The sequence below is a fragment of the Sinohyriopsis cumingii genome, chromosome 14, assembly GCF_028554795.1.
Source record: "Sinohyriopsis cumingii isolate HCF-2022 chromosome 14, ASM2855479v2, whole genome shotgun sequence".
NCBI classification, from domain to species: Eukaryota; Metazoa; Mollusca; class Bivalvia; order Unionida; family Unionidae; genus Sinohyriopsis; species Sinohyriopsis cumingii.
This window is the reverse complement of record NC_142974.1, coordinates 11,489,139-11,516,156: the sequence shown is the minus strand read 5'-3', so window position 1 is coordinate 11,516,156 and position 27,018 is coordinate 11,489,139. Positions and strand designations below refer to the sequence as shown.

The 27,018-nt window shown below is 38.1% G+C and overlaps 1 protein-coding gene across 5 annotated transcripts in view; it reads left to right on the top strand.

Annotated features, from left to right (window-relative positions):
• The first annotated feature begins 3,484 nt into the window (after positions 1–3,484).
• The window catches only part of LOC149783247 (uncharacterized), a 35,071-nt gene continuing 11,537 nt past the window's right edge, over positions 3,485–27,018 (top strand). The window contains exons 1-3 of one of the 5 annotated variants that reach the window (XM_089931452.1): positions 3,497–3,628; positions 22,065–22,316; positions 23,369–23,486. In XM_089931452.1, the coding sequence (XP_089787578.1) occupies positions 22,312–22,316; positions 23,369–23,486 (123 nt within the window). In that variant the 5' untranslated portion in view covers positions 3,497–3,628; positions 22,065–22,311. Of the gene's footprint in view, positions 3,629–22,064; positions 22,317–22,377; positions 23,487–27,018 lie in introns of those variants that run through there. The other 4 variants (XM_089931451.1, XM_089931454.1, XM_089931450.1 and 1 more) reach the window with 4 other exon arrangements.

Here is a 27,018-nt window from a genome sequence, read left to right as displayed (position 1 = left end):
CATCCTCAAGAGTCATTAGGACAAAGAAATTATATTTTCAGAAAAATTCCAGAGACTGATTTTATTTTAATCCACTGATCGCTTTATTATCCTTGATGCCCTACCCTCTCCTCTCTAACCCCCACCCGCCCATTTTCGGGCTTTGGGATGTCGAATAGGTCCGATGCGTTCTCCTCCTTGTTCGTGTCGTAAGAGGCGACACAGGAGCCATGATCTACAATGACCCAGTGATCTGCGTGCTGACTTCGCAGTCGACAATGTGCGGATCAGTCCCGCATAGCTACTATGGTGTGCCCTTGGTTAAGGTTATTTTACTCAAGTTGCCTAGAAATCCATAAACCTTTATGATATACTGTTCTTTATAACAACAAACAAATCAGAATAAACCGTTAAAACATGATGTCTGCTTTATATTAAATGCAAATGTCATTGTTCTAAAGGAAAACATTAGACTGAAAACCCTTCCTTTCATAAAGTAAGATAAACTGGATCCAGCCAATTATTTCCTATTTTCAGTAGAAGTGTCGAAAACTATCAACACATACATAATAGGTAGCACAAATCATCGCCTTAGGTGGAAGTGATACACATTAGAAATCTGAGAATAGGAATGAGTGCAAGTATGATGTATGGGTTATGAAATGGGTTAAATGATGTATGGAATATGAAATGGGTTAAATGATGTATGGATTATGAAATGGGTTAAATGATGTATGGATTTTGAAATGGGTTAAATGATGTATGGAATATGAAATGGGTTAAATGATGTATGGATTTTGAAATGGGTTAAATGATGTATGGAATATGAAATGGGTTAAATGATATATGGATGATGAAATGGGTTAAATGATGCATGGATTATGAAATGGGTTAAATGATGTATGGATTATGAAATGGGTTAAATGATGTATGGAATATGAAATGGGTTAAATGATGTATGGAATATGAAATGGGTTAAATGATATATGGATTATGAAATGGGTTAAATGATGCATGGATTATGAAATGGGTTAAATGATGTATGGATTATGAAATGGGTTAAATGATGTATGGATTTTGAAATGGGTTAAATGATGTATGGAATATGAAATGGGTTAAATGATATATGGATTATGAAATGGGTTAAATGATGCATGGATTATGAAATGGGTTAAATGATGTATGGATTTTGAAATGGGTTAAATGAGTTGCAAACACGTATATGATGTTTTGACGATACAGTACGTAGTGATGACAAACTGCATAATGCAAAGGATGAGTAAGAATGTAATGTACGAGTATTAAAGTTTGTTTTTTGCTTTGTAGTTTTATGGCACAGCGAAACAAGTATGTTATTTATGAATATGAATGTAAAGAATGAATATGAATGTAATGAATGAATACGAATGTAATGAATGAATATGAATGTAATGAATGTATATGAATACAATGAATGAATACGAACGTAATGAATGAATATGAATTTAATGAATGAATATGAATGTAATAAATGAATATGAATGTAATCAATGAATATAAATGTAATGAATAAATACGAATGTAATGGATGAATATGAATGTAATGAATGAATATGAATGTAATGGATGAATATGAATGTAATGAATAAATATGAACGTCATTGATAAATATGAATGTAATCGATGAATATGAATGTAATGGATGAATACGAATGTAATGGATGAATATGAATGGAATAAATGAATATGTATGTAATGGATGAGTATGAATGTAATGGATGAATATGAACGTCCTTAATAAAAATGAATGTAATCGATGAGTACCAATGTAATGGTGGAGTATGAATGCAATGGATAAGTACAAGTGGGTATGAATGTAATTAGTGAGTACCATTGTAATGGTGGAGTATGAATGCAATGAATGTAATGGATGTCCATGAATGTAATTGCTGAGTATGCCTGAACCTGATAAATAAATAATCGAGTAGAGAGTACGATGAGTTTGTCTCTATTCACATATATCATACAAGGGACTGGGGTGGGTTACATTGTAAATTTTGAATGATATTTAGTGAAATAAAGAGTGATTTGCATCTTGATAGCAGATAACCAATATTACTCAACTAATGCATTGCTCTGTTCTCGTCACAGTACAGCAGTATCACAAATTTTGCATTGGACAAAGTGAAGATGGTGTCTATATATCTTTCCTCGGAGTGACTGATCGGTCTATAACATCTAATAAGGCCTTCAGCATTACGCAATATCTATTATATTATATCGAATAAGTACGTCCCTTTGTGACGAAGAAGCATTTCAGCAGTGCAACGTTTAGCGTACAGCGAGTGACTCATATCCAGTAAACGGATCAGTCGGTCCATATCACAGTTTAGAAGGGATAACGCGTGAATATAAGTATCTGAGGTATTATATATTCTTATATGTTCCTTACGTATCCTATCACATGACTGTTTAACATATCTTTTATTGACTTATTACGTATCCTATCACATGTCTGTTTAACATATCTTTTATTGACTTATTACGTGTCCTATCACATCGATGTATCACGTGTCTTTTGAACGAAACGTGTTTTTCTTTCAGTAAGTTGGTATGTGTAACATGCATATGCCATGCAAAGTAAACAAGGAAGTGGAACCTGCAAAAATCGCACGTGTATCGAAAAGTTCCATTTACGGAAAAGAGTTTATAACATCGCAAATATCCAAAACTACGTTCCCCATACGGTAATGAAAATTTTCGAAGTCAAGGGCATTAGAGAGATGCATTCTAACCTGTTAATTAATATAAATCTTGTATATGAACTTATAAATTATTGACGAAAATGTTGCAAACATTTAGAATGCATTACACTTCATGCTAAAGATCAATTTAGAACCGAGAAGGTTGAAAATAATACAAGACAGGCTATGATAACGTCTGCTTTGGGGTAAACAACAAAATCATTTGTCCTTGCAACATATGGATGGATGTTAAAAAATCTCCAACTGCGTATTTCTAGAATGGATGTCCTGTAAACTTATTTATCGGGCAGTACAATGCAAATTCCCATTATACGGTGTACCTTATATATGGGAACCCCAGGTAGCCTTCTAGTCTAAGGCTCTCCCTTTTTAGAGATCATTGCCATCCGGGCTCGGTCAAGGTGAGTGTATGTGTAAGCTTGCCAGTAGCTTCCCATGGGTCAGTGGTTCTTACCAGGGTTTCCCGGATTCTTCCTCCACCAATTATACTGGCCGCCAATGTATAGCCTATCCTGCGCTGAGAAATTGCGTTAAACTGAAACCAACAATAAACAACAACTTTATATGTGCAGGGTATAAGTATTTCAGCTACCCCTAAATATTTGATGGTTTATTTTAGTACTTTGCAACAGATGTATATTATTGGATCAGTACGATAAGGAAACATACTAAACAAACACGTGACACACACCAGATTAATAATGCATTTGTTATTAAGTGAGGATTTGTCAGCCATTTAATCTGCAGGCTATCTAACTGTACTAATTATGCAATTTAAAATTTGCAGCACACGCTACGATATCCCATAATTTTATCAGCGGTTCATGAAAGAATTACTAAAGCTGGTTATAGTGACAGATGGGTTTTTGAGTGCAATGGACGACGCTAGTTTTGATGTCGGACAGGTAACGTATATAACGTATAAACATTTGTTGGGTAAAATAGTATACATATAATATTTGGCCACAAAACGATGTCTAGGTAAATTATGTTATGTATCAATCTATAGAACAGATGTAGATATATGTAGACTGAACACGGATGAAGTGCATGGAATACTATTTAATTTACGTGTACACATTGTTATTCCGATACATACACACGAATTATTCGACCATGTCGCTAATTCAGTATCTAATAATAGCTGTCATACCTTACCTCAAGGATAAACAAATTCCTACTGGTTACTTCGTCTTTTCATTGGTGCACAACATATACCAGTAATATAAAAACATGACCTATCGAATAATATAGAGACAAGGCACCTCGACGAGTTCACGAGAACAAAATGCCCCTCCTCCTCCCCGCTAACTTAAACACAGTTTCCTGGAATGATTTTGTCTGAGCCAACTGTAGTGGAAAGGGATATCTTTTTCGGACGCGGCGGCGCCTTCGTCGGTAGTTTGCCATGGTTTTGGTTAGAATGTTTCATTTGCATATGTTTCTTATATCTCTTGATAGATTAGTACCGTACTTGGTCAGGATTATCACGATGCTAAACCAATTATTTCTATTACATTAGCATTCACCCCTTTTGACAATGGGATCAAGGTCACATCCATAAGAAGATTGGATTTATGTTTTAGGCTTCATTTGGCTTACATTTGCAAAATTCCTCGATGGCTTTTATTCATACTGGAAATGGATCTTTACAAACTTAAGATGATTCGTTACTTGATACTCACGCTTGATCCTATGACCCTGTGATCAAGGTCACATCTTGAACATGTTTAGGTTAAGGGATTGGCTAAATATGTATTTCATCTGCTTCTATTTCTTTAATACCTTCGTGCCTTTCATTCATACCTCGGTGATCATTGTGAAGGTAAGGCAATGAATTATGCGATATGATCGCTCAACCAATTGAAGTCAAGGTCAGTTGTTTTACAGCAAACCACCCATTTTGGATTTGTTGCCATCATACTGCCTCATCGTTAAATTACTATACAACATTGACCAGAAAACGACCCTCAACTCCTGCACAAGACAAGGATGTCCACTATATACATGAGCGCGATACTTTGCGATGTCCAAAATCCGACCACAAATGCCTTAAAGAAGCAGCAGATTTTGCAGTAATTAATTTTATTCGCTAATGATTTATGAATGACAATTGCTACCATCTACTTCGTGCGGGGCTAGCTGAATAGCACTTAATGCACATTTAGTTTGTGTGGGGCTAGCTGAATAACACTTGATGCACACCCACTTCGTGCTGGGCTAGCTGAATAACACTTGATGCACACCTACTTCGTGTTGGGCTAGCTGAATAGCACTTGATGCACACCTACTTCGTGTGGGGCTAGCTGAATGGCACTTGTTGCACATATATTTCGTTACGGGCTAGCTAAGTGGCACTTGCTGCACATATACCGTGAGTAGTGTATGGGGTCACCCTAGGGACAATGGGAATTACCATTAAAAACACCCTTGGGTCACTCTGGGGACTATGTAAATTTAACATTAACCACCCTGGGTCACTCTAGGGACAATGGAAATTTAACATGGGCAAAAAACCCTGGGTCAGTCTGGGGACAAGGGAATTTAACATTGGAGAAAGGAAATATCCATGCTAGGGACATTCTAGGGACAAAGGCATTCGAACAATGGAAATTTAACATGGGAGATATTGCTGGGTCACTCTAGGGACAATGGGAATTTAACATGAGGAATAGAGTTTGGGCTTGTCTAGGGACAAGGGGAATTTAACATGGGAATAGAGTTTGGGCTTGTCTAGGGACAAAGGGAATTGAACATGGGGAATAGAGTTTGGGTCTGTCTAGGGACAAGGGGAATTGAACAGGGGAATAGATCGTGGGACTGTCTAGGGACAAGGGGAAATTAAACATGGGAATAAATCGTGGGACTGTCTAGCGTCAAGGGGAATTTAACATATAGAAATTGAACATGGTGGGTCTGTATAGCATCAAGGGGAATTGAACATGGTGGGATTGTCTAGGGACAATAATGGTAGAGGGTCAAACACAACAGAGACAGAGACATACATACACTAGTACAAGCGTGAGATTTATATATAAAGCATTACCAAGACCTGAAATCTTGCTGGGGTGTTCAAAAATTTGCATAATTTAATGATGCTATAAATAGCTATAATCAAGGAAATGCTCAACGACAAAATGGATGTGACTAAAAGTAACGGTAAAATGACGAAATTGTCCCAGAATTTAAAGAAAAATAAACATATCCCCGAAAATTATGTTACAATGGTTTAGAATAAAATAGATAAAATTAGTAACTACTTACAATATCAACTTGTGTGACGATCGTGGATAAACACCCATGTATCTATTTATAGCTATAATCAGCTAAAATTCCTATGAAATCCCACTATCTATTTATACTACAACTTGTGGGTTATTCCTTTGGAAAATCCCACTATCTTTTTATAACCTCAGCTTGAGTGACGTTCCTGTTTATGAACTCTAGTACATATGTATAGCTACAACCTATGGAAATCCCCAAGTCCATATTTATAGTCTCGAAATTTCCAGCGTCAGAGACGTCACTGTACTGAACACTAGGGGATAAATGTCAACAGTGTTGCAAGTGGCTGACCTGAATACACGCTACTGCAGGTAGGTAGGTAGAGTGTATCTGATAGGGATAGAGTAAGTTTTATAGGGACAAACAGAGACTAATACACACACACACACACACACACACACACACACACAACGTACGCGCGCAGACATACGCACACATACACACACACACACACACACACACACAGGGAAGAGGAAAAAACAAACCCCAAATATACTATCAACACAGAAGGGAGATAATACAAACCCCAAATAAACTATCCACACAAACGTACGCGAACGCATACAAACCCCAAATATACTATCAACACAGAAGGGAGATAATACAAACCCCAAATAAACTATCCACACAAACGTACGCGAACGCATACAAACCCCAAATATACTATCCACACAACGTCGCTAACGCATACAAACCCCAAATATGCTATCCACACTCGGGAGGAAGAAGAAAAAAGCAACCAAATATACGATCTACACAACGTACGTGAACACACACACACACACACACACACACACACACACACACACACACACACAGGGAAGAGGAAAAAACAAACTTCAAATAAACTATCCACACAAACGTACGCGAACGCATACAAACCCCAAATATACTATCAAAACAGAGTGAAGAAGAAAAAGTTTTTTGAAAGCATCTAAGCTCTCACCTGCAATGACCAACTCTGCCAAACACCTATACCCCCCACCCCCACTCCCAACACTACAAAACCCATTTAACCCGTTATTTTATGGCATCAGTGTGTGATTTAGGAAACATCAAGACACAAAATGATGGATGAATAGACTGACTATTGTTTACCGACTTGCATGCCTAAAGAGCGTGCGTGAAGGAAAACATCCTTCCATTTCAATTCTAACTAAAACATGATCCAGAGGGATAGAGAGAGGTGAAAGAGCACAATTTCATAAAGTGTGAGTAAAAACAAAACACGCCATCCTTATTATACAATGTCAAGACCAAGAGACACTTACGTTTTCTTTCTGGTCTATTCTCTTTTAGAAGGTAGTATGAAATTTCACATCAGGGCCAACGCATCGGCTCACATTGTCAATTTTTCCATTTCTATGTCTTTACTGGCAGAAGTTCTTCATCATCTTCAATTTCTTCTTCTTCTGAATCCCTCTTCTCTGTTTCGTCTTGTTTTTGTTTCTTCTCTTTTCTCGTAGGGCACTCTGAATTCCAGTGTCCTTTCTCCTGACAACGATATTAGGTATCTTGACTTTTGTCTCTCTTTCTTAGACGAAGCAGGTATTCTGGAGACAAATACCCATTTGCCTTTGCAGATATAGCAAACTTCATTAGCACTTACACACTTTCGTATGACTCTCATCAAATCAACGACCAAAACAGTAAGTCTTGTTGCCACTTTCGCATGTGAATTATGCTTTCGTATGACTTTTAGCAAATATTTGACCAGCAGGTCGATCTGTGCTGACTCTTCCATCTTCTTGATCGTTTTGAGGGCGGAATGAATACTCTGACGCTAAGACACTCTCCTTATATACAGGGACCTGCTGCGTATGAAACCTAGTCAAATGTAAGTTTGCAATAAGATGAAACGATTTCATTGAGGAAGTAAAAAGCAATGATGTACCGTATCGCCTCACACAAAACCTGAAGTGTTAGTTCAAATCCGTGTCAGCGATTTCGAAGACGACATAACTGGGCTTTAATCAATGCTCTCCAATTATGCCACAAAACCACGAGTCCTGATTCACGCCAAAAGAAATATCGTTCGGTCCATAAAAAATAGTATCACATCTGAGAAACGCAAAAACGAATTCCAGAAAACTGAGAACGACGGCTTACACCGACAACGTAAATGTATGAGTTCAAGTAGTGCGTAAAACTTAGTCAAATTAAATTTTTATAGTCAAGACGAAACGATCTCTTTTCGAACAAGAAAGCAGACACCAAGCGACAATGGCGATCCGTGTCACACAACACTTTTCAAAATGTGTATTATCAGAGGTTTGTTCTAGCGATCTGCACGGTTAAATTAAATGTTGATGTATTTTGCAATAAGACGAACACAATTTCCATGGGATCGCCCATGGTACGATTGTTCGTGCATTAGTTTAATTTTTAAAAATATTATTTTATATAAATCGCCTATAGGATAGACCCAGTAAAGCATGGCCATTCTCGTCACTGTCTGAATAGCTACTCAAGTCAATTCGAAGCGAACGCGGTAAGAAAATATGTATAGCCAATGAAATGGCTTACAACGGGTGATGCATTGTTTTGTTCTAGGACTGTGTGGCATAATAATCCCTATGTTCTTGCGTTGTTACCATTACAGTGCAGACACTGAAATGTGAACTTACAAGCCTCTTTGTGTGTGTGTTGTACCATTTCCTCTTACCACATCAAAATACTGAGCGTCACAGTATTGGTTCGCGTTTTCAAGCTGACCATTTTTTTATATCTTACTTAAACATTTCGACATAAACACTCACACTCACATCGGTAGAGCCAGAATAGACGTGTTACAGTATTGAGGGGCATGTTATCTTTTTTTTCAAACTAATAAATTTGGGGTTTGTATGAAGTAAAGAACCGAAAGTACAGTGAAACTCAAGGATGATGACCCAATCTGTCTATTGATGCGTGTATTTACTTAAGAAGAAATATGACCTCTAAAACACAAAGAGATACGGCAAGCATGATTAGATTAAAGATAACGATGTTTTCCTTCACGCCCGTGTAATTTAGAGTTTCAATCGTCTTTGAAGACAAACTTGGTCTCCTTTTGTAGGGCTTGAAATAATAAAAACAGCTGAAAAATCTTAAGCACTTTGCTATAGATAATTTCATCAACAGACTAAACAACATAAATACCGTTACAACAATAGAAAGCCTTAAATCTTATATCAAAAAGAAATGCATGAAAAAAATTAAAGATTAACGATAACTAACAAATGAAACCGAATTTAACAAAGGCAATGACATGTGAAGAAATGCCTCTCACTTTGGAAAGGTAGGCGAATGTACTCTGTCATGCACCATCAACTTGAAAAAAATTATAAACAGAGAGAAACCTGAATTCAAAATTCAGTTGTTTTTTTCTCTTCAAAATTATTTCGTTTCTTTTTTCTTTCTTTTTTTGGAACAAATCTAAGCACTAATATAGAGTGGAAAAGGGAAAATGCACATACAAGCTTTGATATTTCTGAAAAAATGAGGGGATATTCCTAATGTTCATAACCACCTATATATGCTTGGACTTGTCTGTGACTTATCCACAAAACAAGATGTACATATTTCTGGTCAAGCTGCAAGTGTGTGCGTGTTTTTGAAAATGGTAAAAATTGGATATACAATTTTCTCGTGACACTTATAAAGTGAAGAGTCTGTGCAAGTGTCAAAAGCCAAAGTCATATAAGTTTTGTGTTTTGTACGGCTTGTAAAGATTTCCACTTTAGAAAATGTGAAGTATCACAAGTTATTATCACAAACAGAAGTGGAACATAGGGGCTTGCAAGAAAGAAAATAACCCAGACAGTTGGTGTCATCAAGAGTGCTAGAGACGGTACTCGAACTTGCTTGCTTGCTTACTTGAATTAAAGTGATTTTCGCTCTAATGGAGCATGTATCACTGGTTTAATAACGCACCGCGTGATTTTTAATTACTCCTGGGGAAGGAAAGAGAGCCTCATCCCCCAGGCTTTAATGTACTCACAGACTATTTTTAAATTTAGCCACTCAGGTGTAGGACTAACTAGTCCTTAACAACCTGACTGAAAGGCTTTAAATATGAGTGGGAATTGTCTCACCACACACTCATTTTTCTGTCCGAACGTGGTAAAGGAGGAAAAAGGTGCTCAGCAAGACAGCCATGGATGTTAAGTACTCACCAAAACGCTAGCCCGTACTTATTTCAAATCAAGTCTTGTCACCAAAAAAGACGTGTACGACATCAACGGCATTGTCAAACGCAGAATGCCTCAATGCTAACTGGCTAGGTCTGCATTTCTTGCTCCCGCTGCTGTTGCGTATATTTCTTCCCTCCACACCGAGTTCTGGGCCTAATTCTTTAAATTTCGTTGTACCCGAACTTACATTATCCATATTATCACCAAAAAAACCAAAAAAAAAAAAAGACAAAAAAAAAAAAAAACGCACAGACCTAAAAGAAACACTCACTCACTTTTTACAGAACATTACTATTTTTAAAATTTTGATAAGCGACGGAAACGAACAACTTCGAGTCACACTTTCTAACCAAGATAAAGAAATCATGTGCTGACAGACTCACTTCTGCATTTTTTCTTCTAATTGACTAACATATCATAGGCAATGGAATGTTATTTCTTTTCAAGAGTATGGGGTAGCCCTGAAATTTTTTTTTGGGAACTTGAAGCTATGGCGATCGCTTAGGTGATAAGATGACGGCCTCCTCTGACGACAGGCTTTCTCACAGGATAAGGTCTGCTTCTTCGGAAAAGAGAAGAAAAATTCTTTGGTGTCGATACAACTGTTGACAAAGCCTCTGTCAGGTTCATGCTGCTGCTGTTGCTGCTCTCTCTGCTGTTTATGAAGTCTGTACTTCTCCATCCATTCTTCTTTCTCCTTCTTGAATTCCTCCTTGAAGAGCTCTTCTTTCAGGTCTTCAGTGACTTTCAACATTATGATATTGTCTATCTCTTCAGGTCTCGGTATCAGACTTGTCATGACCCTATGCAAATTCACATAGGCTTCGTTCAACTTGGCTAATCTTGATCACATCTTCGTAGGAAGATTAGTTAACAATGGATGTGCAGACTGGAGACTACCCCGTTTTTATTGTCAAAGCGCGGACGTGAAGGAAAACATTACTACACGGTTTTCAAGTCGAACCGTTCAAATAGTGTTATGGGAGGGATAGAGAGAAGTCAAAGAGCATGAATCAGGATTCCTATAGCCAAACAAACCACAAAGGCATTTTTTCTTCAAAACACAACATTTTTTTTTCAAAATCACTTAACACTAACCAACAACTATAACATTTTTTTAACAATAATCCAACCATATAACATCAAACATTTTTTCAAATACCAAACATTTTTTCAATTCACACTCTACTTTAAACAGGGCTGACAACGTTGTGAATGAAATTGTGATTTCCACTGTTGGAAGTCATTAGGCCATTGATGGACACTACGTTTCCTAGCTTGAGACAAAAGATAAGCATAATGGTCACAAAACCATCGATCTACTTTCACATCGTTTCTTGAAGAAGAACGAGGATCAAAATGAGTTACTAAATGTTCTAAGGAATAGCCCAGGCTGCGATGATGCAGAATATACACACAGTACTGCCCGCACACCAAGGAATCTGTGCCTTGTAATTTCACATTATTGAATCGGGTAGTCTGAGCATTTTTTCTCATAAAGCCAATGATATCGTCTTCCAAAGGGGGCAATCCATACGAATCAAAATATATCACACATCCTTCTTGAGGAAAGTAGACGGCTACCCAGTGGGTTCCTGGGAGATGACTGTCGTCCGTGTTAATGACATAAGTTTGATGGTTTTGAGGTTTGCGATGAGGGAGTTCATCTTTAGCACAGACGACAGGATTCCAACAAGCAGTGTACGAACTGTGGTTCAAAAGGTAATAAAGTTCTCAAGTATCCATTTTTTTTTTTTTTTTTCTTCTTCACAGGTAATGATAAGTCATCAATTCGATCCTGACTTTTTGCTTGAAAATGTCTGACAAGTAACCGTTTCTTCGCCTTGTCTCCCAACTCTGATCCAACAGAGCTTCGATGCGATGGATCTCTTGAGTTGTTAATGGAGGACAATAATGTTCACGCAAGCCTTTATACCACTGTTGCAACACGTCTTCTTCCGAGATGAGACTCCAAGCTTCGTCCAGATATTCGTCCACTTTTTCTTCTTGACACAGCATTAGGCATTTATCGTGTTGAATTTGACTGGGATGATCGTTATGACATCCATAGCAATCTTTCTTGATCAATTCCTTAATTTTTTTCTGTCAAGACTAAAGCATAACAGGAAACTAAATGTGATTCTTGTTCTGGCCATCTAGACTTCATCATGATGACTTCTTCGTCTTTGTCTTGGGGTTCTCCTTCCTCAGGATCTTCACATTCCATGTCCAAAGAATCCCTACTATATAATCATTGATAAAAGTCTTCCATGACTTCAAGTAGTGTAGAATGACTTCTCTCAAACTGTTGGTTTATATCGTATTGTCAAATTCAGCATACAGGAGGACGTTCACCGTATTATCTGCGCGTAGATTTTCTGGAAACTGAAATTCCACACGCATCTGGCCGGATTTTATAGGGTGAAAATGTCACTCGTCGCTGTCCTGACTTACAATTCGTTAGAGAACCGTTTTCGAAAATGGAGTTTCACTGTAACTTTCCCTTTGGAGAATGGAGTATTTTGTCCCAGATCTCCTTTTATAGCAATGTTGACAGTGTCTAAATACGACTTACTGACGGGCAAATAGTGAGGATGTACAAATTCACGGTGTACGTGATAGGTGTTTGCACCTTCCTGGTCATTGTTTGTGGTACTATCCACTTTGAAAGGAATGACACGCAGTAACGGCACAGAGGTGTGTCCCACCACGTTGTACTCCACCACATCGGAATACACAAAGATCAAATTAAGTCCTTGGTTCAGTTCTACCGGGTTTCCAAAAGCTCTGTAAAAATCCATATTACTTTTGATCTTGGGGCTCAAATTGTTTGCGACCATTTCTGCATGTCCACTCAAAATTTCAAACAAACTACCATTGAACCTGAGGGACAATGTGTCCGTATCTTGAAATTTGATTATGAGACGATGAACCACTTTATGGTACTCAATCTTCACACTTTTTTGGGCTTTGTTCAGTGCTTTGCCAAAGGCTAAGTTGAACCTGTCCGCAGTAGTGTCCACCAAATGTTCACCACTAAAATAATAACCTGAAGGAATTTTCAAGGTGTAGATAATGAAGGCTGGATTTCTGGCTGGTCTTGTGTCCCCTAAAAACCCGACTTTATTGATTTCTTCCTCCAATTGGGCATTCAGGATTTCCACCTCGAAAGTGTTTTGCTTTTTGGTGATGTTTTTGATTTGTGTTGGGTGAATGATTTCCACTAAAGCCACTTCCCAATGAGTTTCGTGATCTAAGGGGATGGTCTGAGGTAATTTGACCGTGTAACAGCACAACGTGTTCTTGGGAAACACCTCCATGGAACTGTCACTGGGTAAGGTTAAGTAAAATTGGTTGTTATTGCTCATAATTCCAGAGTTCTGTGGCTCTCCGAGGTGTTACTGGAAGTCAGAGGAGTGTCTCCGCCCAAAATGGAGTTGTTGTTGGACTGGTGGCTGGCACTGACACTGGACACAAGGTTCCCGTGGTTCCCGTTCGAGGAGAATTTCAGGGAGGGATTAGGAAGCAGGTAACCCATGCAACTGCTCAATAAAATGGTCCACAATTGTTTGTCTCCTTGTTGCAAACTCAAATTGGCAATGGCTGCCCCGATGACACAATACACCACGAAGATTTGGCAGAAAAAGACGATTTGCGTTTTAGGCACACGTTCTCTATACCTCACCCACAAGGGTTGTTTTTGTAAATCTTGCAGAGAAGAATTGGGTGAAGGAGTGATCGCAGTAGCTGAATCTGTGTGAAAGGGAATGATGGTCACTTCTTTTTATATTCGATGACGTGCGAAGCGTCGATCCAAGAATGATAACTGGTCGGATATCCTTTCCAACGTACTTTGACTTCTTTGACACGTCGTTTGCCCACTTTACGGTTTCTGCCAGTTAGCACCCCACCCACCTCGAGAACACAAATGACATCTAGTCAACAGCCGACTATACCTAACAAACAACCCGTCCCGGAAAGAGTGGTGGCAAAACAAAGGTCCAATTATGTTAGACAAACGGTATGGCAAACTCAAATGTAATTATCGGAGGCACTGCGTTCTTTTCTCACTCCGATACTACAGGCAATCTCAGCTGAAATAACAACCACAACAACAATAACAGCGACAGACACCATAGCAGCGGATTTGAAACTATCTACCTCAACCGAAGAATTAGTATCAGAACCAGAAGAGGAAACTGAGGCGGTTGAGGAGGAGGAGGGGGACGCTGACCCTCGTTGAAACGTACACCGAAATGGGGCTAGATCAAGCATTGTATGACGTCAACATAGCAGGGGAGTTTATTAGAGCCATCAAATACGTTGCCTACAGATCTCTAGACACCTTTAAACCAAGACCTTCTCAATGGGGATTAGGGGTCAGAGGTCTTCCCCAATTCTACAGACAAGCCTACACTGGATACCCCCTCAGTCAACTGGTAGAAGCCGCTGCTTACATTACCGCCCATCATGGCTACGCATTTCCTGATATCAAGAATCATGAGACGAGGAGTGCGGGAAAGAACGTGAAAGCAAAAGAGAGACGTGTTACCTTCTAACAGAAAAAAACAGACTTGTTTTTTAGGGCTCCAAAAGATTGCTTTTTATTAAATAGGGAACCATATTTGGCTTGGTATCCCTCCTTGACTAAACTATTCTTGAAATAAACTTGACCCATTGTAACACTGCAACAAACTTAACTTTTTAAACCTAACAGTGACCAAACTGGTATATGTCGCTTAGACATAATAATTTAAATAAGATCAGTATGGCTATTTTTATGTACACTAAGTACTAATATTAGACAGATATGTTAGGAAATTTAACAGACTCGTTAGATTTGAACTAATTGCACAGGTGGTTAACACATTATTGGTACTTATTATTGTCGATTAGCAAAAAACGGGACTTCATTTGAAATAAGTACGGGCTAGCGTTTTGGTGAGTACTTAACATCCATGGCTGTCTTGCTGAGCACCTTTTTCCTCCTTTACCATGCTCGGACAGAAAAATGAGTGTGTGGTGAGACAATTCCCACTCATGTTTAAAGCCTTTCAGTCAGGTTGTTAAGGACTAGTTAGTCCTACACCTGAGTGGCTAAATTTAAGAATAGTCTGTGAGTACATAAAAGCCTGGGGGATGACGCTCTCTTTCCTTCCCCAGGAGTAATTAAAAATCACGCGGTGCGTTATTAAACCAGTGATACATGCTCCATTAGAGCGAAAATCACTTTAATTCAAGTAAGCAAGCAAGCAAGTTCGAGTACCGTCTCTAGCACTCTTGATGACACTAACTGTCTGGGTTATTTTCTTTCTTGCAAGCCCCTATGTTCCACTTCTGTTTGTGATAATAACTTGTGATACTTCACATTTCCTAAAGTGGAAATATTTGCAAGCCGTACAAAATACAAAACTTATATGACTTTGGCTTTTGACACTTGCACAGACTCTTCACTTTCTAAGTGTCACGAGAAAATTGTATATCCAATTTTTACCATTTTCAAAAACACGCACACACTTGCAGCTTGACCAAAAATATGTACATCTTGTTTTGTGGATAAGTCACAGACAAGTCCAAGCATATATAGGTGGTTATGAACGTTAGGAATATCCCCTCATTTTTTCAGAAATATCAAAGCTTGTATGTGCATTTTCCCTTTTCCACTCTATATTAGTGCTTAGATTTGTTCCAAAAAAAGAAAGAAAAAAGAAACGAAATAATTTTGAAGAAAAAAAAAAAACAACTGAATTTTGAATTCAGGTTTCTCTCTGTTTATAATTTTTTTCAAGTTGATGGTGCATGACAGAGTACATTCGCCTACCTTTCCAAAGTGAGAGGCATTTCTTCACATGTCATTGCCTTTGTTAAATTCGGTTTCATTTGTTAGTTATCGTTAATCTTTAATTTTTTTCATGCATTTCTTTTTGATATAAGATTTAAGGCTTTCTATTGTTGTAACGGTATTTATGTTGTTTAGTCTGTTGATGAAATTATCTATAGCAAAGTGCTTAAGATTTTTCAGCTTTTTATATTATTTCAAGCCCTACAAAAGGAGACCAAGTTTGTCTTCAAAGTCGATTGAAACTCTAAATTACACAGGCGTGAAGGAAAACATCGTTGTCTTTAATCTAATCATGCTTGCCGTATCTCTTTGTGTTTTAGAGGTCATATTTCTTCTTAAGTAAATACACGCATCAATAGACAGACAGATTGGGTCATCATCCTTGAGTTTCACTGTACTTTCGGTTCTTTACTTCATACAAACCCCAAATATATTAGTTTGAAAAAAAAAGATAACATTCCCCTCAATGCTGTAACACGTCTGTTCTGACTCTACCGATGTGAGTGTGAGTGTTTATGTCGAAATGTTTAAGTGAGATATAAAAAAATGGTCAGCTTGAAAACGCGAACCAATACTGTGACGCTCAGTATTTTGATGTGGTAAGAGGAAATGGTACAACACACACACACAAAGAGGCTTGTAAGTTCACATTTCAGTGTCTGCACTGTAATGGTAACAACGCAAGAACATAGGGATTATTATGCCACACAGTCCTAGAACAAAACAATGCATCACCCGTTGTAAGCCATTTTATTTGTTATACTTATTTTCTTACCGCGTTCGCTTCGAATTGACTTGAGTAGCTATTCAGACAGTGACGAGAATGGCCATGCTTTACTGGGTCTATCCTATAGGCGATTTATATAAAATAATATTTTTAAAAATTAAACTAATGCACGAACAATCGTACCATGGGCGATCCCATGGAAATTGTGTCCGTCTTATTGCAAAATACACCAACATTTAATTTAACCGTGCAGATCGCTAGAACAAACCTCTGATAATACACATTTTGAAAAGTGTTGTGTGACACGGATCGCCATTGTCGCTTGGTGTCTGCTTTCTTGTTCGAAAAGAGATCGTTTCGTCTTGACTATAAAAATTTAATTTGACTAAGTTTTACGCACTACTTGAACTCATACATTTACGTTGTCGGTGTAAGCCGTCGTTCTCAGTTTTCTGGAAGTTCGTTTTTGCGTTTCTCAGATGTGATACTATTTTTTATGGACCGAACGAAATTTCTTTTGGCGTGAATCAGGACTCGTGGTTTTGTGGCATAATTGGAGAGCATTGATTAAAGTCCAGTTATGTCGTCTTCGAAATCGCTGACACGGATTTGAACTAACACTTCAGGTTTTGTGTGAGGCGATACGGTACATCATTGCCTTTTACTTCCTCAATGAAATCGTTTCATCTTATTGCAAACTTACATTTGACTAGGTTTCATACGCAGCAGGTCCCTGTATATAAGGAGAGTGTCTTAGCGTCAGAGTATTCATTCCGCCCTCAAAACGATCAAGAAGATGGAAGAGTCAGCACAGATCGACCTGCTAGTCAAATATTTGTTAAAAGTCATACGAAAGCATAATTCACATGCGAAAGTGGCAACAAAACTTACTCTTTTGGTCGTTGATTTGATGAGAGTCATACGAAAGTGTGTAAGTGCTAATGAAGTTTGCTATATCTGCAAAGGTAAATGGGTATTTGTCTCCAGAATACCTGTTTCGTCTAAGAAAGAGAGACAAAAGTCAAGATACCTAATATCGTTGTCAGGAGAAAGGACACTGGAATTCAGAGTGCCCTACGAGAAAAGAGAAGAAACAAAAACAAGACGAAACAGAGAAGAAGGATTCAGAAGAAGAAGAAATTGAAGATGATGAAGAACTTCTGCCAGTAAAGACATAGAAATGGAAAAATTGACAATGTGAGCCGATGCGTTGGCCCTGATGTGAAATTTCATACTACCTTCTAAAAGAGAATAGACCAGAAAGAAAACGTAAGTGTCTCTTGGTCTTGACATTGTATAATAAGGATGGCGTGTTTTGTTTTTACTCACACTTTATGAAATTGTGCTCTTTCACCTCTCTCTATCCCTCTGGATCATGTTTTAGTTAGAATTGAAATGGAAGGATGTTTTCCTTCACGCACGCTCTTTAGGCATGCAAGTCGGTAAACAATAGTCAGTCTATTCATCCATCATTTTGTGTCTTGATGTTTCCTAAATCACACACTGATGCCATAAAATAACGGGTTAAATGGGTTTTGTAGTGTTGGGAGTGGGGGTGGGGTGGAGTGTAGGTGTTTGGCAGAGTTGATCATTGCAGGTGAGAGCTTAGGTGCTTTCAAAAAACTTTTTCTTCTTCACTCTGTTTTGATAGTATATTTGGGTTTTGTATGCGTTCGCGTACGTTTGTGTAGATAGTTTATTTGGGGTTTGTTTTTTCCTCTTCCCTCTGTGTGTATGTGTGTGTCTGTGTGTGTGTGTGTGTGTTCACGTACGTTGTGTAGATCGTATATTTGGTTGCTTTTTTCTTCTTCCTCCCGAGTGTGGATAGCACATTTAGGGTTTGTATGCGTTAGCGACGTTGTGTGGATAGTATATTTGGGGTTTGTATGCGTTCGCGTACGTTTGTGTGGATAGTTTATTTGGGGTCTGTATGCGTTCGCGTACGTTTGTGTGGATAGTTTATTTGGGGTTTGTATTATCTCCCTTCTGTGTTGATAGTATATTTGGGGTTTGTTTTTTCCTCTTCCCTGTGTGTGTGTGTGTGTGTGTGTGTGTTCGCGTACGTTGTGTAGATCGTATATTTGGTTGTTTTTTTCTTCTTCCTCCCGAGTGTGGATAGCATATTTGGGGTTTGTATGCGTTAGCGACGTTGTGTGGATAGTATATTTGGGGTTTGTATGCGTTCGCGTACGTTTGTGTGGATAGTTTATTTGGGGTTTGTATTATCTCCCTTCTGTGTTGATAGTATATTTGGGGTTTGTATGCGTTCGCGTACGTTTGTGTGGATAGTTTATTTGGGGTTTGTATTATCTCCCTTCTGTGTTGATAGTATATTTGGGGTTTGTTTTTTCCTCTTCCCTGTGTGTGTGTGTGTGTGTGTGTGTATGCGTGTGTATGTCTGCGCGCGTACGTTGTGTGTGTGTGTGTGTGTGTGTGTGTGTATTAGTCTCTGTTTGTCCCTATAAAACTTACTTTATCCCTATCAGATACACTCTACCTACCTACCTGCAGTAGCGTGTATTCAGGTCAGCCACTTGCAACACTGTTGACATTTATCCCCTAGTGTTCAGTACAGTGACGTCTCTGACGCTGGAAATTTCGAGACTATAAATATGGACTTGGGGATTTCCATAGGTTGTAGCTATACATATGTACTAGAGTTCATAAACAGGAACGTCACTCAAGCTGAGGTTATAAAAAGATAGTGGGATTTTCCAAAGGAATAACCCACAAGTTGTAGTATAAATAGATAGTGGGATTTCATAGGAATTTTAGCTGATTATAGCTATAAATAGATACATGGGTGTTTATCCACGATCGTCACACAAGTTGATATTGTAAGTAGTTACTAATTTTATCTATTTTATTCTAAACCATTGTAACATAATTTTCGGGGATATGTTTATTTTTCTTTAAATTCTGGGACAATTTCGTCATTTTACCGTTACTTTTAGTCACATCCATTTTGTCGTTGAGCATTTCCTTGATTATAGCTATTTATAGCATCATTAAATTATGCAAATTTTTGAACACTCCAGCAAGATTTCAGGTCTTGGTAATGCTTTATATATAAATCTCACGCTTGTACTAGTGTATGTATGTCTCTGTCTCTGTTGTGTTTGACCCTCTACCATTATTGTCCCTAGACAATCCCACCATGTTCAATTCCCCTTGATGCTATACAGACCCACCATGTTCAATTTCTATATGTTAAATTCCTCTTGACGCTAGACAGTCCCACGATTTATTCCCATGTTTAATTTCCCCTTGTCCCTAGACAGTCCCACGGTCTATTCCCCTGTTCAATTCCCCTTGTCCCTAGACAGACCCAAACTCTATTCCCCATGTTCAGTTCCCCTTGTCCCTAGACAAGCCCAATCTCTATTCCCATGTTAAATTCCCCTTGTCCCTAGACAAACCCAAACTCTATTCCCCATGTTAAATTCCCATTGTCCCTAGAGTGACCCAGCAATATCTCCCATGTTAAATTTCCATTGTTCGAATGCCTTTGTCCCTAGAATGTCCCTAGCATGGATATTTCCTTTCTCCAATGTTAAATTCCCTTGTCCCCAGATTGACCCAGGGTTTTCTGCCCATGTTAAATTTCCATTGTCCCTAGAGTGACCCAGGGTGGTTAATGTTAAATTTACATAGTCCCCAGAGTGACCCAAGGGTGTTTCTAATGGTAATTCCCATTGTCCATAGGGTGACCCCATACAGTACTACCGTATGTGGAGCTAGCGAAGTGGCACTTGCTGCATATCTACCTCGTGTGGGGCTAGCTGAATAGCACTTGATGCACACCTACTTCGTGTGGGGCTAGTTGAATGGCACTTGCTGCACATCTACTTTGTGGGGCTAGCTGAATGGTACTTGTTGCGTATATATTTCGTTAAGGGCTAGCTAAGTGGCACTTGCTGCACATCTACCGTGTGTGGAGCTAGCTAAGTGGCACTTGCTGCACACCTACTTCGTGTGGGGCTAGTTGAATGGCACTTGCTGCACATCTAGTTTGTGGGTCTGGCTGAATGGCACTTGCTGCACATCTACTTTGTGGGGCTAGCTGAATGGTACTTGTTGCGCATATATTTCATTAAGGGCTAGCTAAGTGGCACTTGCTGCACACCTACTTCTGTGGGGCTAGTTGAATGGCACTTGCTGCACATCTATTTCGCTAGGGGCTAGCTAAATGGCACTTGCTGCACATCTACCTCATGTGGAGCTAGCAAAATGGCACTTGCTGAACTGCTACCTCGTGTGGGGCTAGCTAAATGGCACTTGCTGCACATCAGCATAGTGTGGGGCTAGTTGAACGGCACTTGATACACATCGACTTTACTTGGAGCTAGCTGAATGGCACTTGTTGCACATTTATTTCGTTAGGGGCTAGTTAAATGACACTTGCTGCAACATGCCACGATTAAATAAATAGAGGATCTTAAAATAATTTGGTACCGTGTAACCTATGATGACTATGATATTTGCTTTAAAAGTAGTCGGGTAATATGACACTATGTTTTGATGTTTGTTGTCGATCAGGAAGCATGTATATACCTGTGCTGAATAAGAAATTGTACTCATACTTTCCGCATTTGTATAGAAAATATGAGACTACGTAAACATATTTGACTTGTTGATAAGGAGCGGTATAACTTGGCAAGAATGGATATTTAATTTTTTGAAGAAAAGGCCATTAAATTCTACAAATTCTTTTAATGATAAATAATAATAACCACTTCAAGTGAAAGCATTATTCTCTGATTGTTTAATTAAAGTTTCATTGCTCTAAAAGAAAGCAAAAAGATAGACATGAAGAACCTTTACTGTGATGAAGCAAATTGGAATTATTTATAGAAACTCGAGCCAGTCGATTGTTTCTTTTTTTCAGCAGAAGTACCAAATGACTTTAAAACATAAAAAAACCCAGGTTGAACAGGCATCACCTTGTTGGTTTTGCGTCTTTATGTTACTTAGTTTAAGACTATAAACTCATAACAGCATAGAGTACGATGAATTAAAAATCGTGTGACTAGACCAGCCTTGAAATAAGCTATGTTTGGTTTATTTATCAACTCGGATGGAAACTGATTCCGTCAGAATTATGGAATTTGGTGTTTATGAAAATCTTTTTAAAGGGAGAAAACTACGTCTGAACACTTTATCTGTAAACTTTGGTTATTAATCAAACGCGGAAAACCATGCACAGCAGTTTGTCTCATGCCCCTTTGTCATATTTGGGATTGTGGTGGGGCAGAGTGATAATTGTAAATGGTATTTAGTACAATAATTTGTAATTTGCCTCTTGATATCAGATCACCAGTCATAATCAACCAAATGCATTGGCCTGTTCTCAATTAGTGCAGCTATTTCACGATGGGACCAAAGTGAAGGTGGTATCAACATATTCTTTTGGGAGTGTAATTAGGCACTTCAGCACGATGCAGTGGGGAGGCATTTCAGCAAGGAATACCATCCGCGTACAGCGAGTGACATATATACAGAAAACGGACCAGTCAGTCGATATCACATTTTACAAGGGATAAAGAATGGGGTAACTGAATGAGGTATTATATATTCTTAAATTTTCATTACATATCCTGTCACATGTACGTATCGCATGTCTTTCTATTTTTCCCCGAACAAACCCTGTTATTGTCTTAGTGGTGAGTGTATGGGAAGTATTTTACACAGCAATATAAGTTGCATATGCCACACTAAGTAAACAAGGAAGTTCTCCTTCTCAAATTGCAAATTTTACCGGCAGTTCTGTTTATTGAAAAGAGATTAATACACCGTAAATATTCAAAAATACGTGCACGAGAAGGGCATGTCAATCTTCAAAGGAAGACTAGAGAGATGTTCATATTTATTCCAGTTATTGAAACTATTTGATATCAATCGTCTTCGGTTAAATACCAACGTTCGGTTTGCAGGCTCTGCTAAATCGTGTCCTTATAAATTGCCAAATCAAATATTATATGTGTGTATTACACCCCGCAGCTTCAAGAGGGCGTAATACACATTCTTCCAGAAAATCAGAAGTATTCTAGCCTGTTTATTACTAGCCATTTTGCCTCTGAAATTGATACTGAAAATTGAAATAAATCAATGTTGCAAAGATTGAGGATGTATTGCATTTTATCATCGAATCAATCCAGAATTAAGAAAGTTGAAAATATTAGACAGGCTACAATAAAGTCTGCTTCAGGGTGAACAACAAAACACCTGTCACGACCTCGTTTTGAGCACTTGTGAATGAAACGAATTGATCGAGGTAAAAATTCGTGTCTTCAATCCGTTTATTTCTAGAATGGGTATTCTGTCAACATATTTATGAGACGTGCAATGCAAATTTCCATGCGACAATGTACTTATATGTGCAAGGTTGAAGTATTTTCCCTAGTGCAAAACATTAGTTGTTTTATCTTAGCTGCGTGTTGTAGATACCCATTGTGGGAGCAGTGCGGTAAGAAAACTATAAACGAATCATGTGACACAGAATCGGATCAACAACGGCACAACCGTATATAATGCATTTTTGACTAAGTGCGCATCTGTCAACATTTAATCTAAAAACTGTCTAAACTGTATTAAGAATGCAATTTAAAATTTGCAGCACGCGCTACGAAATCCCAGAATTTTATCAGCAGTTCAGGAAAGAATTGCCCAAATTGGTTATGGTGACAGATGGATTTTTGAGTGAAACGGACGACGCTACTTTTGATGTCGGACAGGTAACGTATAAACATTTGTTGAGTAAAATAGCACATACATATTATTTGACCACGAAATGATGTCTATTTCAAATATATTATGTAACAATCTACAGTACAGATGTAGATATGTATATAATGAACCGGGTTTAAGTGCCCATTCCAATACTTACACACGAATTATTCAACCATATGGCTAATTCAGTATCTAATAATAGCTGTCATACCTTAGATCAAAGACAAGCGAATTCCTACTGGTTACTTCATCCTTTCGTCCTATCTCATGTATAATAACGAAGCTCAAATTTTGTTTCGACACTTTTTTTGCATTATTAACTACAGAGGTGGGATAATGAGTGAGATCTCCTGATGCCACAAGCAGAGCAGAGCCCATCCCTCGCAGTCAGCCCATGCACCAAACTTAATGGTTACATGTCGACGACAAAATATACTGTGAAATTATCTCTACAGATGTTCTGCCATTACAGTAGCACTTTCCCTTCCTCGTCGCTAACATAAACCCAGTCTGCAGATCGATTTTGTTCGGGCCAACATTAATGGAAAGCGGCCACTTTTCCGGTCATGGCGGCTTCTTCTTCATCCGTTTGCCATATGTTTGGTTGCAGTGTTTTATTTGCATATGTTTACTTTATATTTTAATAGATTCGGTCCGTACCTAGTCAGGATTATCATGAAACTACGGTAATTATTTGCATTGCACGCGCACTGACCTGTTTTGACATTGGGATCAAGGTCACAACCATAAAATATCGGCGTTATGTTGTTGCATACATTTTATTGGCCTACATTGCCTGAATTTATCGATGGTAGCTTGTTCATATATGGAGAATACATCATTACAAAATTAGGACAATTCATTACCGGATACGCACGCTTGACCCTTGGACGCTCTGATCAAGGTCAAATTCTTAATATGACTGCGTTAAGCGATTGCCTGAAGGCCTTTTTTAATTCTGCTTCTATTTCTTTAATCCCTTTTATTCATACTGCAGGTGAATCAATACGAAGCTAAATCAGTTTAGTCTGCGATATGTTGGAGTCAAGGTCAGATGCTTCGAATCAATGCTCATCATTTAATTGACATACATCATATACCAGTAATATGAAAACGACCTCTCGACTCCGGTACGAGAAAAGGCTGTTGTTTTTATTTTGGGTTTAACGCCATTTTTCAGCACATGATAAGCTACAAATGGCGGTTAGTATAGCTGATGGAGGAAGATCCAGGGAAAATCTCGATAAGAACTACGGGCTTACAGAAAGCTACAGACATGCTTTCTCGCATTAACACATTGGCAGAGACCGAAACTGAAATCCACGCGGACAGAGGTGAGATGGCAGTGATCGGATATAGCGAGCGCTTTAGACAACTCGGCCACCCGGGGCCCCGTGCAAGGCTGTTCACTGAGTACATGAGAACGGTACGATCATGATGCCACAATGAGTAACTATTGTCCAGTGTTGACAATTATTGTATTGTATCAAAATAGATGAGGCAGTTTACATTCTGATTATTTAAAAATAAACAATTTTTTTAGGAGACTGTCAAGGTGTATTATTCTGCCAATTCAGTCATTAAAGTGCCACAATTTATTATATTCGTTCACAAACTGCATACAATTATGTGATACCAGGTGCATCTAAAATCAAATTGTACAATGCATATGATTATATTCCATTTTCAAATTGTTTTAAGATTTAATGACGTCCGTTTTCCGTTTTTTTTTTTGTATACAAAATAACTATTAATTCAGTCTACACTTTTTGTCTAGGTTTAGAGAGTCATTTTTAGGGCTGAAACAATACACCTCTGCCGCTTATTGATACGATTTACGATCCACATCATTCGATACGATACATATCGATACACATCTGAACTTGATGGTCTTTCCATGTTTGGAAGATAGGTGTTGCGCTTTTATGTATGTTGATATTCCTGGCAATATTTCCAGTATGCATATTGACATAGAGTTATCATATATTTATATGCTATTCTCATTGATGACAAGAAAACAAAGATAATTTCAGACTACCTGTTGGTGAGTTTTATTCAGCGTTTTAGGTCATTTAAGGATGGCTTTATTGAACTCACTCTAACCACAAGGCCTTTCTTTCTGTACAGCATGAATGCTTTGAAAGCATCTTACTCTTAATTTTATGTCTCACTTAAATTTCGAAGATATTACGATGTTTTCTTCAAAAACAGAAGAAATAATGAAATTTCATTGCGCAAAGAAAATCTCATCCAAAACAAATCCGGGCAAGGGAATGAGATGGACACCCAAAATATCCTGTACTTCCTGCAGATTAAAGAGACTGCTGCAGCCACAAGTACGTGTATTTGTTAGCGAAGAAGGAAAGCTATTGTCAACACCCAGTCCCATAAGATAATTTTGTTTTAATTTACACAAGGTGATAAACTTAAGCGGTTTGAAATCTGCCCCATCGCCGAATTTGTGCTGAATTTATTTATTCCATTGGCACCTTCATTCATTGGTTAAATGTATCTGCATAAAATAGAAATTTCAGATTTGTTCCCCATGTACAATGTAGGGATAGATGATGATAGGATCATATATTAAGGGAGACCCCCCTCCCTTTGTCAAAGAAATAACGGGGACTGGAACAAAACGAGGGAGAGGAAGAAGCGGCCATAGTTCAATATCTACCTAATACTTCAATACCGGTCTCTTTTTCTTTCTGCGCTACTTTCTTTCAGGTGTACTGAAGTAAAAACCTTTTTAAGAGTTTACCTCCACTGGTATAAGCATTAATCTGTTAATTATTTTTGAACATACCCTATTTATTATCTGCATATGAATATTGATATGTGCTTCCTTCTGAAGGGCATATACATAGCTAGCTTTGTCAGCTTGAATATGTTGCGAAACTGATCTTTATGACCGCTGTGGTGTACAATTTTCAAGAGCTCACATATATCCTTCATGGAAGGTTCAAACTATGCGATAATAATGCTTATTCCTGGGCACCATGTGCCAATCAAATTTAGTTTAACATTCATTTATGACATGCTTGACGAACGCGGATGAGTAATCAGTGGCCTACCCGAAAAACATATCGCGACAAGAACGATTAAATAAAAATTACATACTTTGCCGATCACATTTTCATTTGCGGTATTTTTGAACTAATTTTGCGGAAGTTCTCGCGTATCACTATTCTACAAGTTTGCGAATTAGTAAAAATTTTGCACGATTCATGCAATTGCACACCCTGACATCTTCCTTTTTTAAGTACTTTACATATCAATTAATGAATTTTGTGCCAAGTTTCTCTGTTGCTTTGCCAATAATTCGTGCTTGTCACGCAGAGAATAAGCAACATTAATTTCCGATTGGTGGTTATTGTTTAAGCTGGACCGGAACAAGCAATAACCACCATCGAGAATTCAATGTAACATATTTCACCGAGCGAAACACAGGTAGTGTAACTTTCAAATCGACCAAATTATACATAATACAATTCAGTGCAGAAATTTCACGTAAAATTGGTTATTAAATGAAGAGTAAAA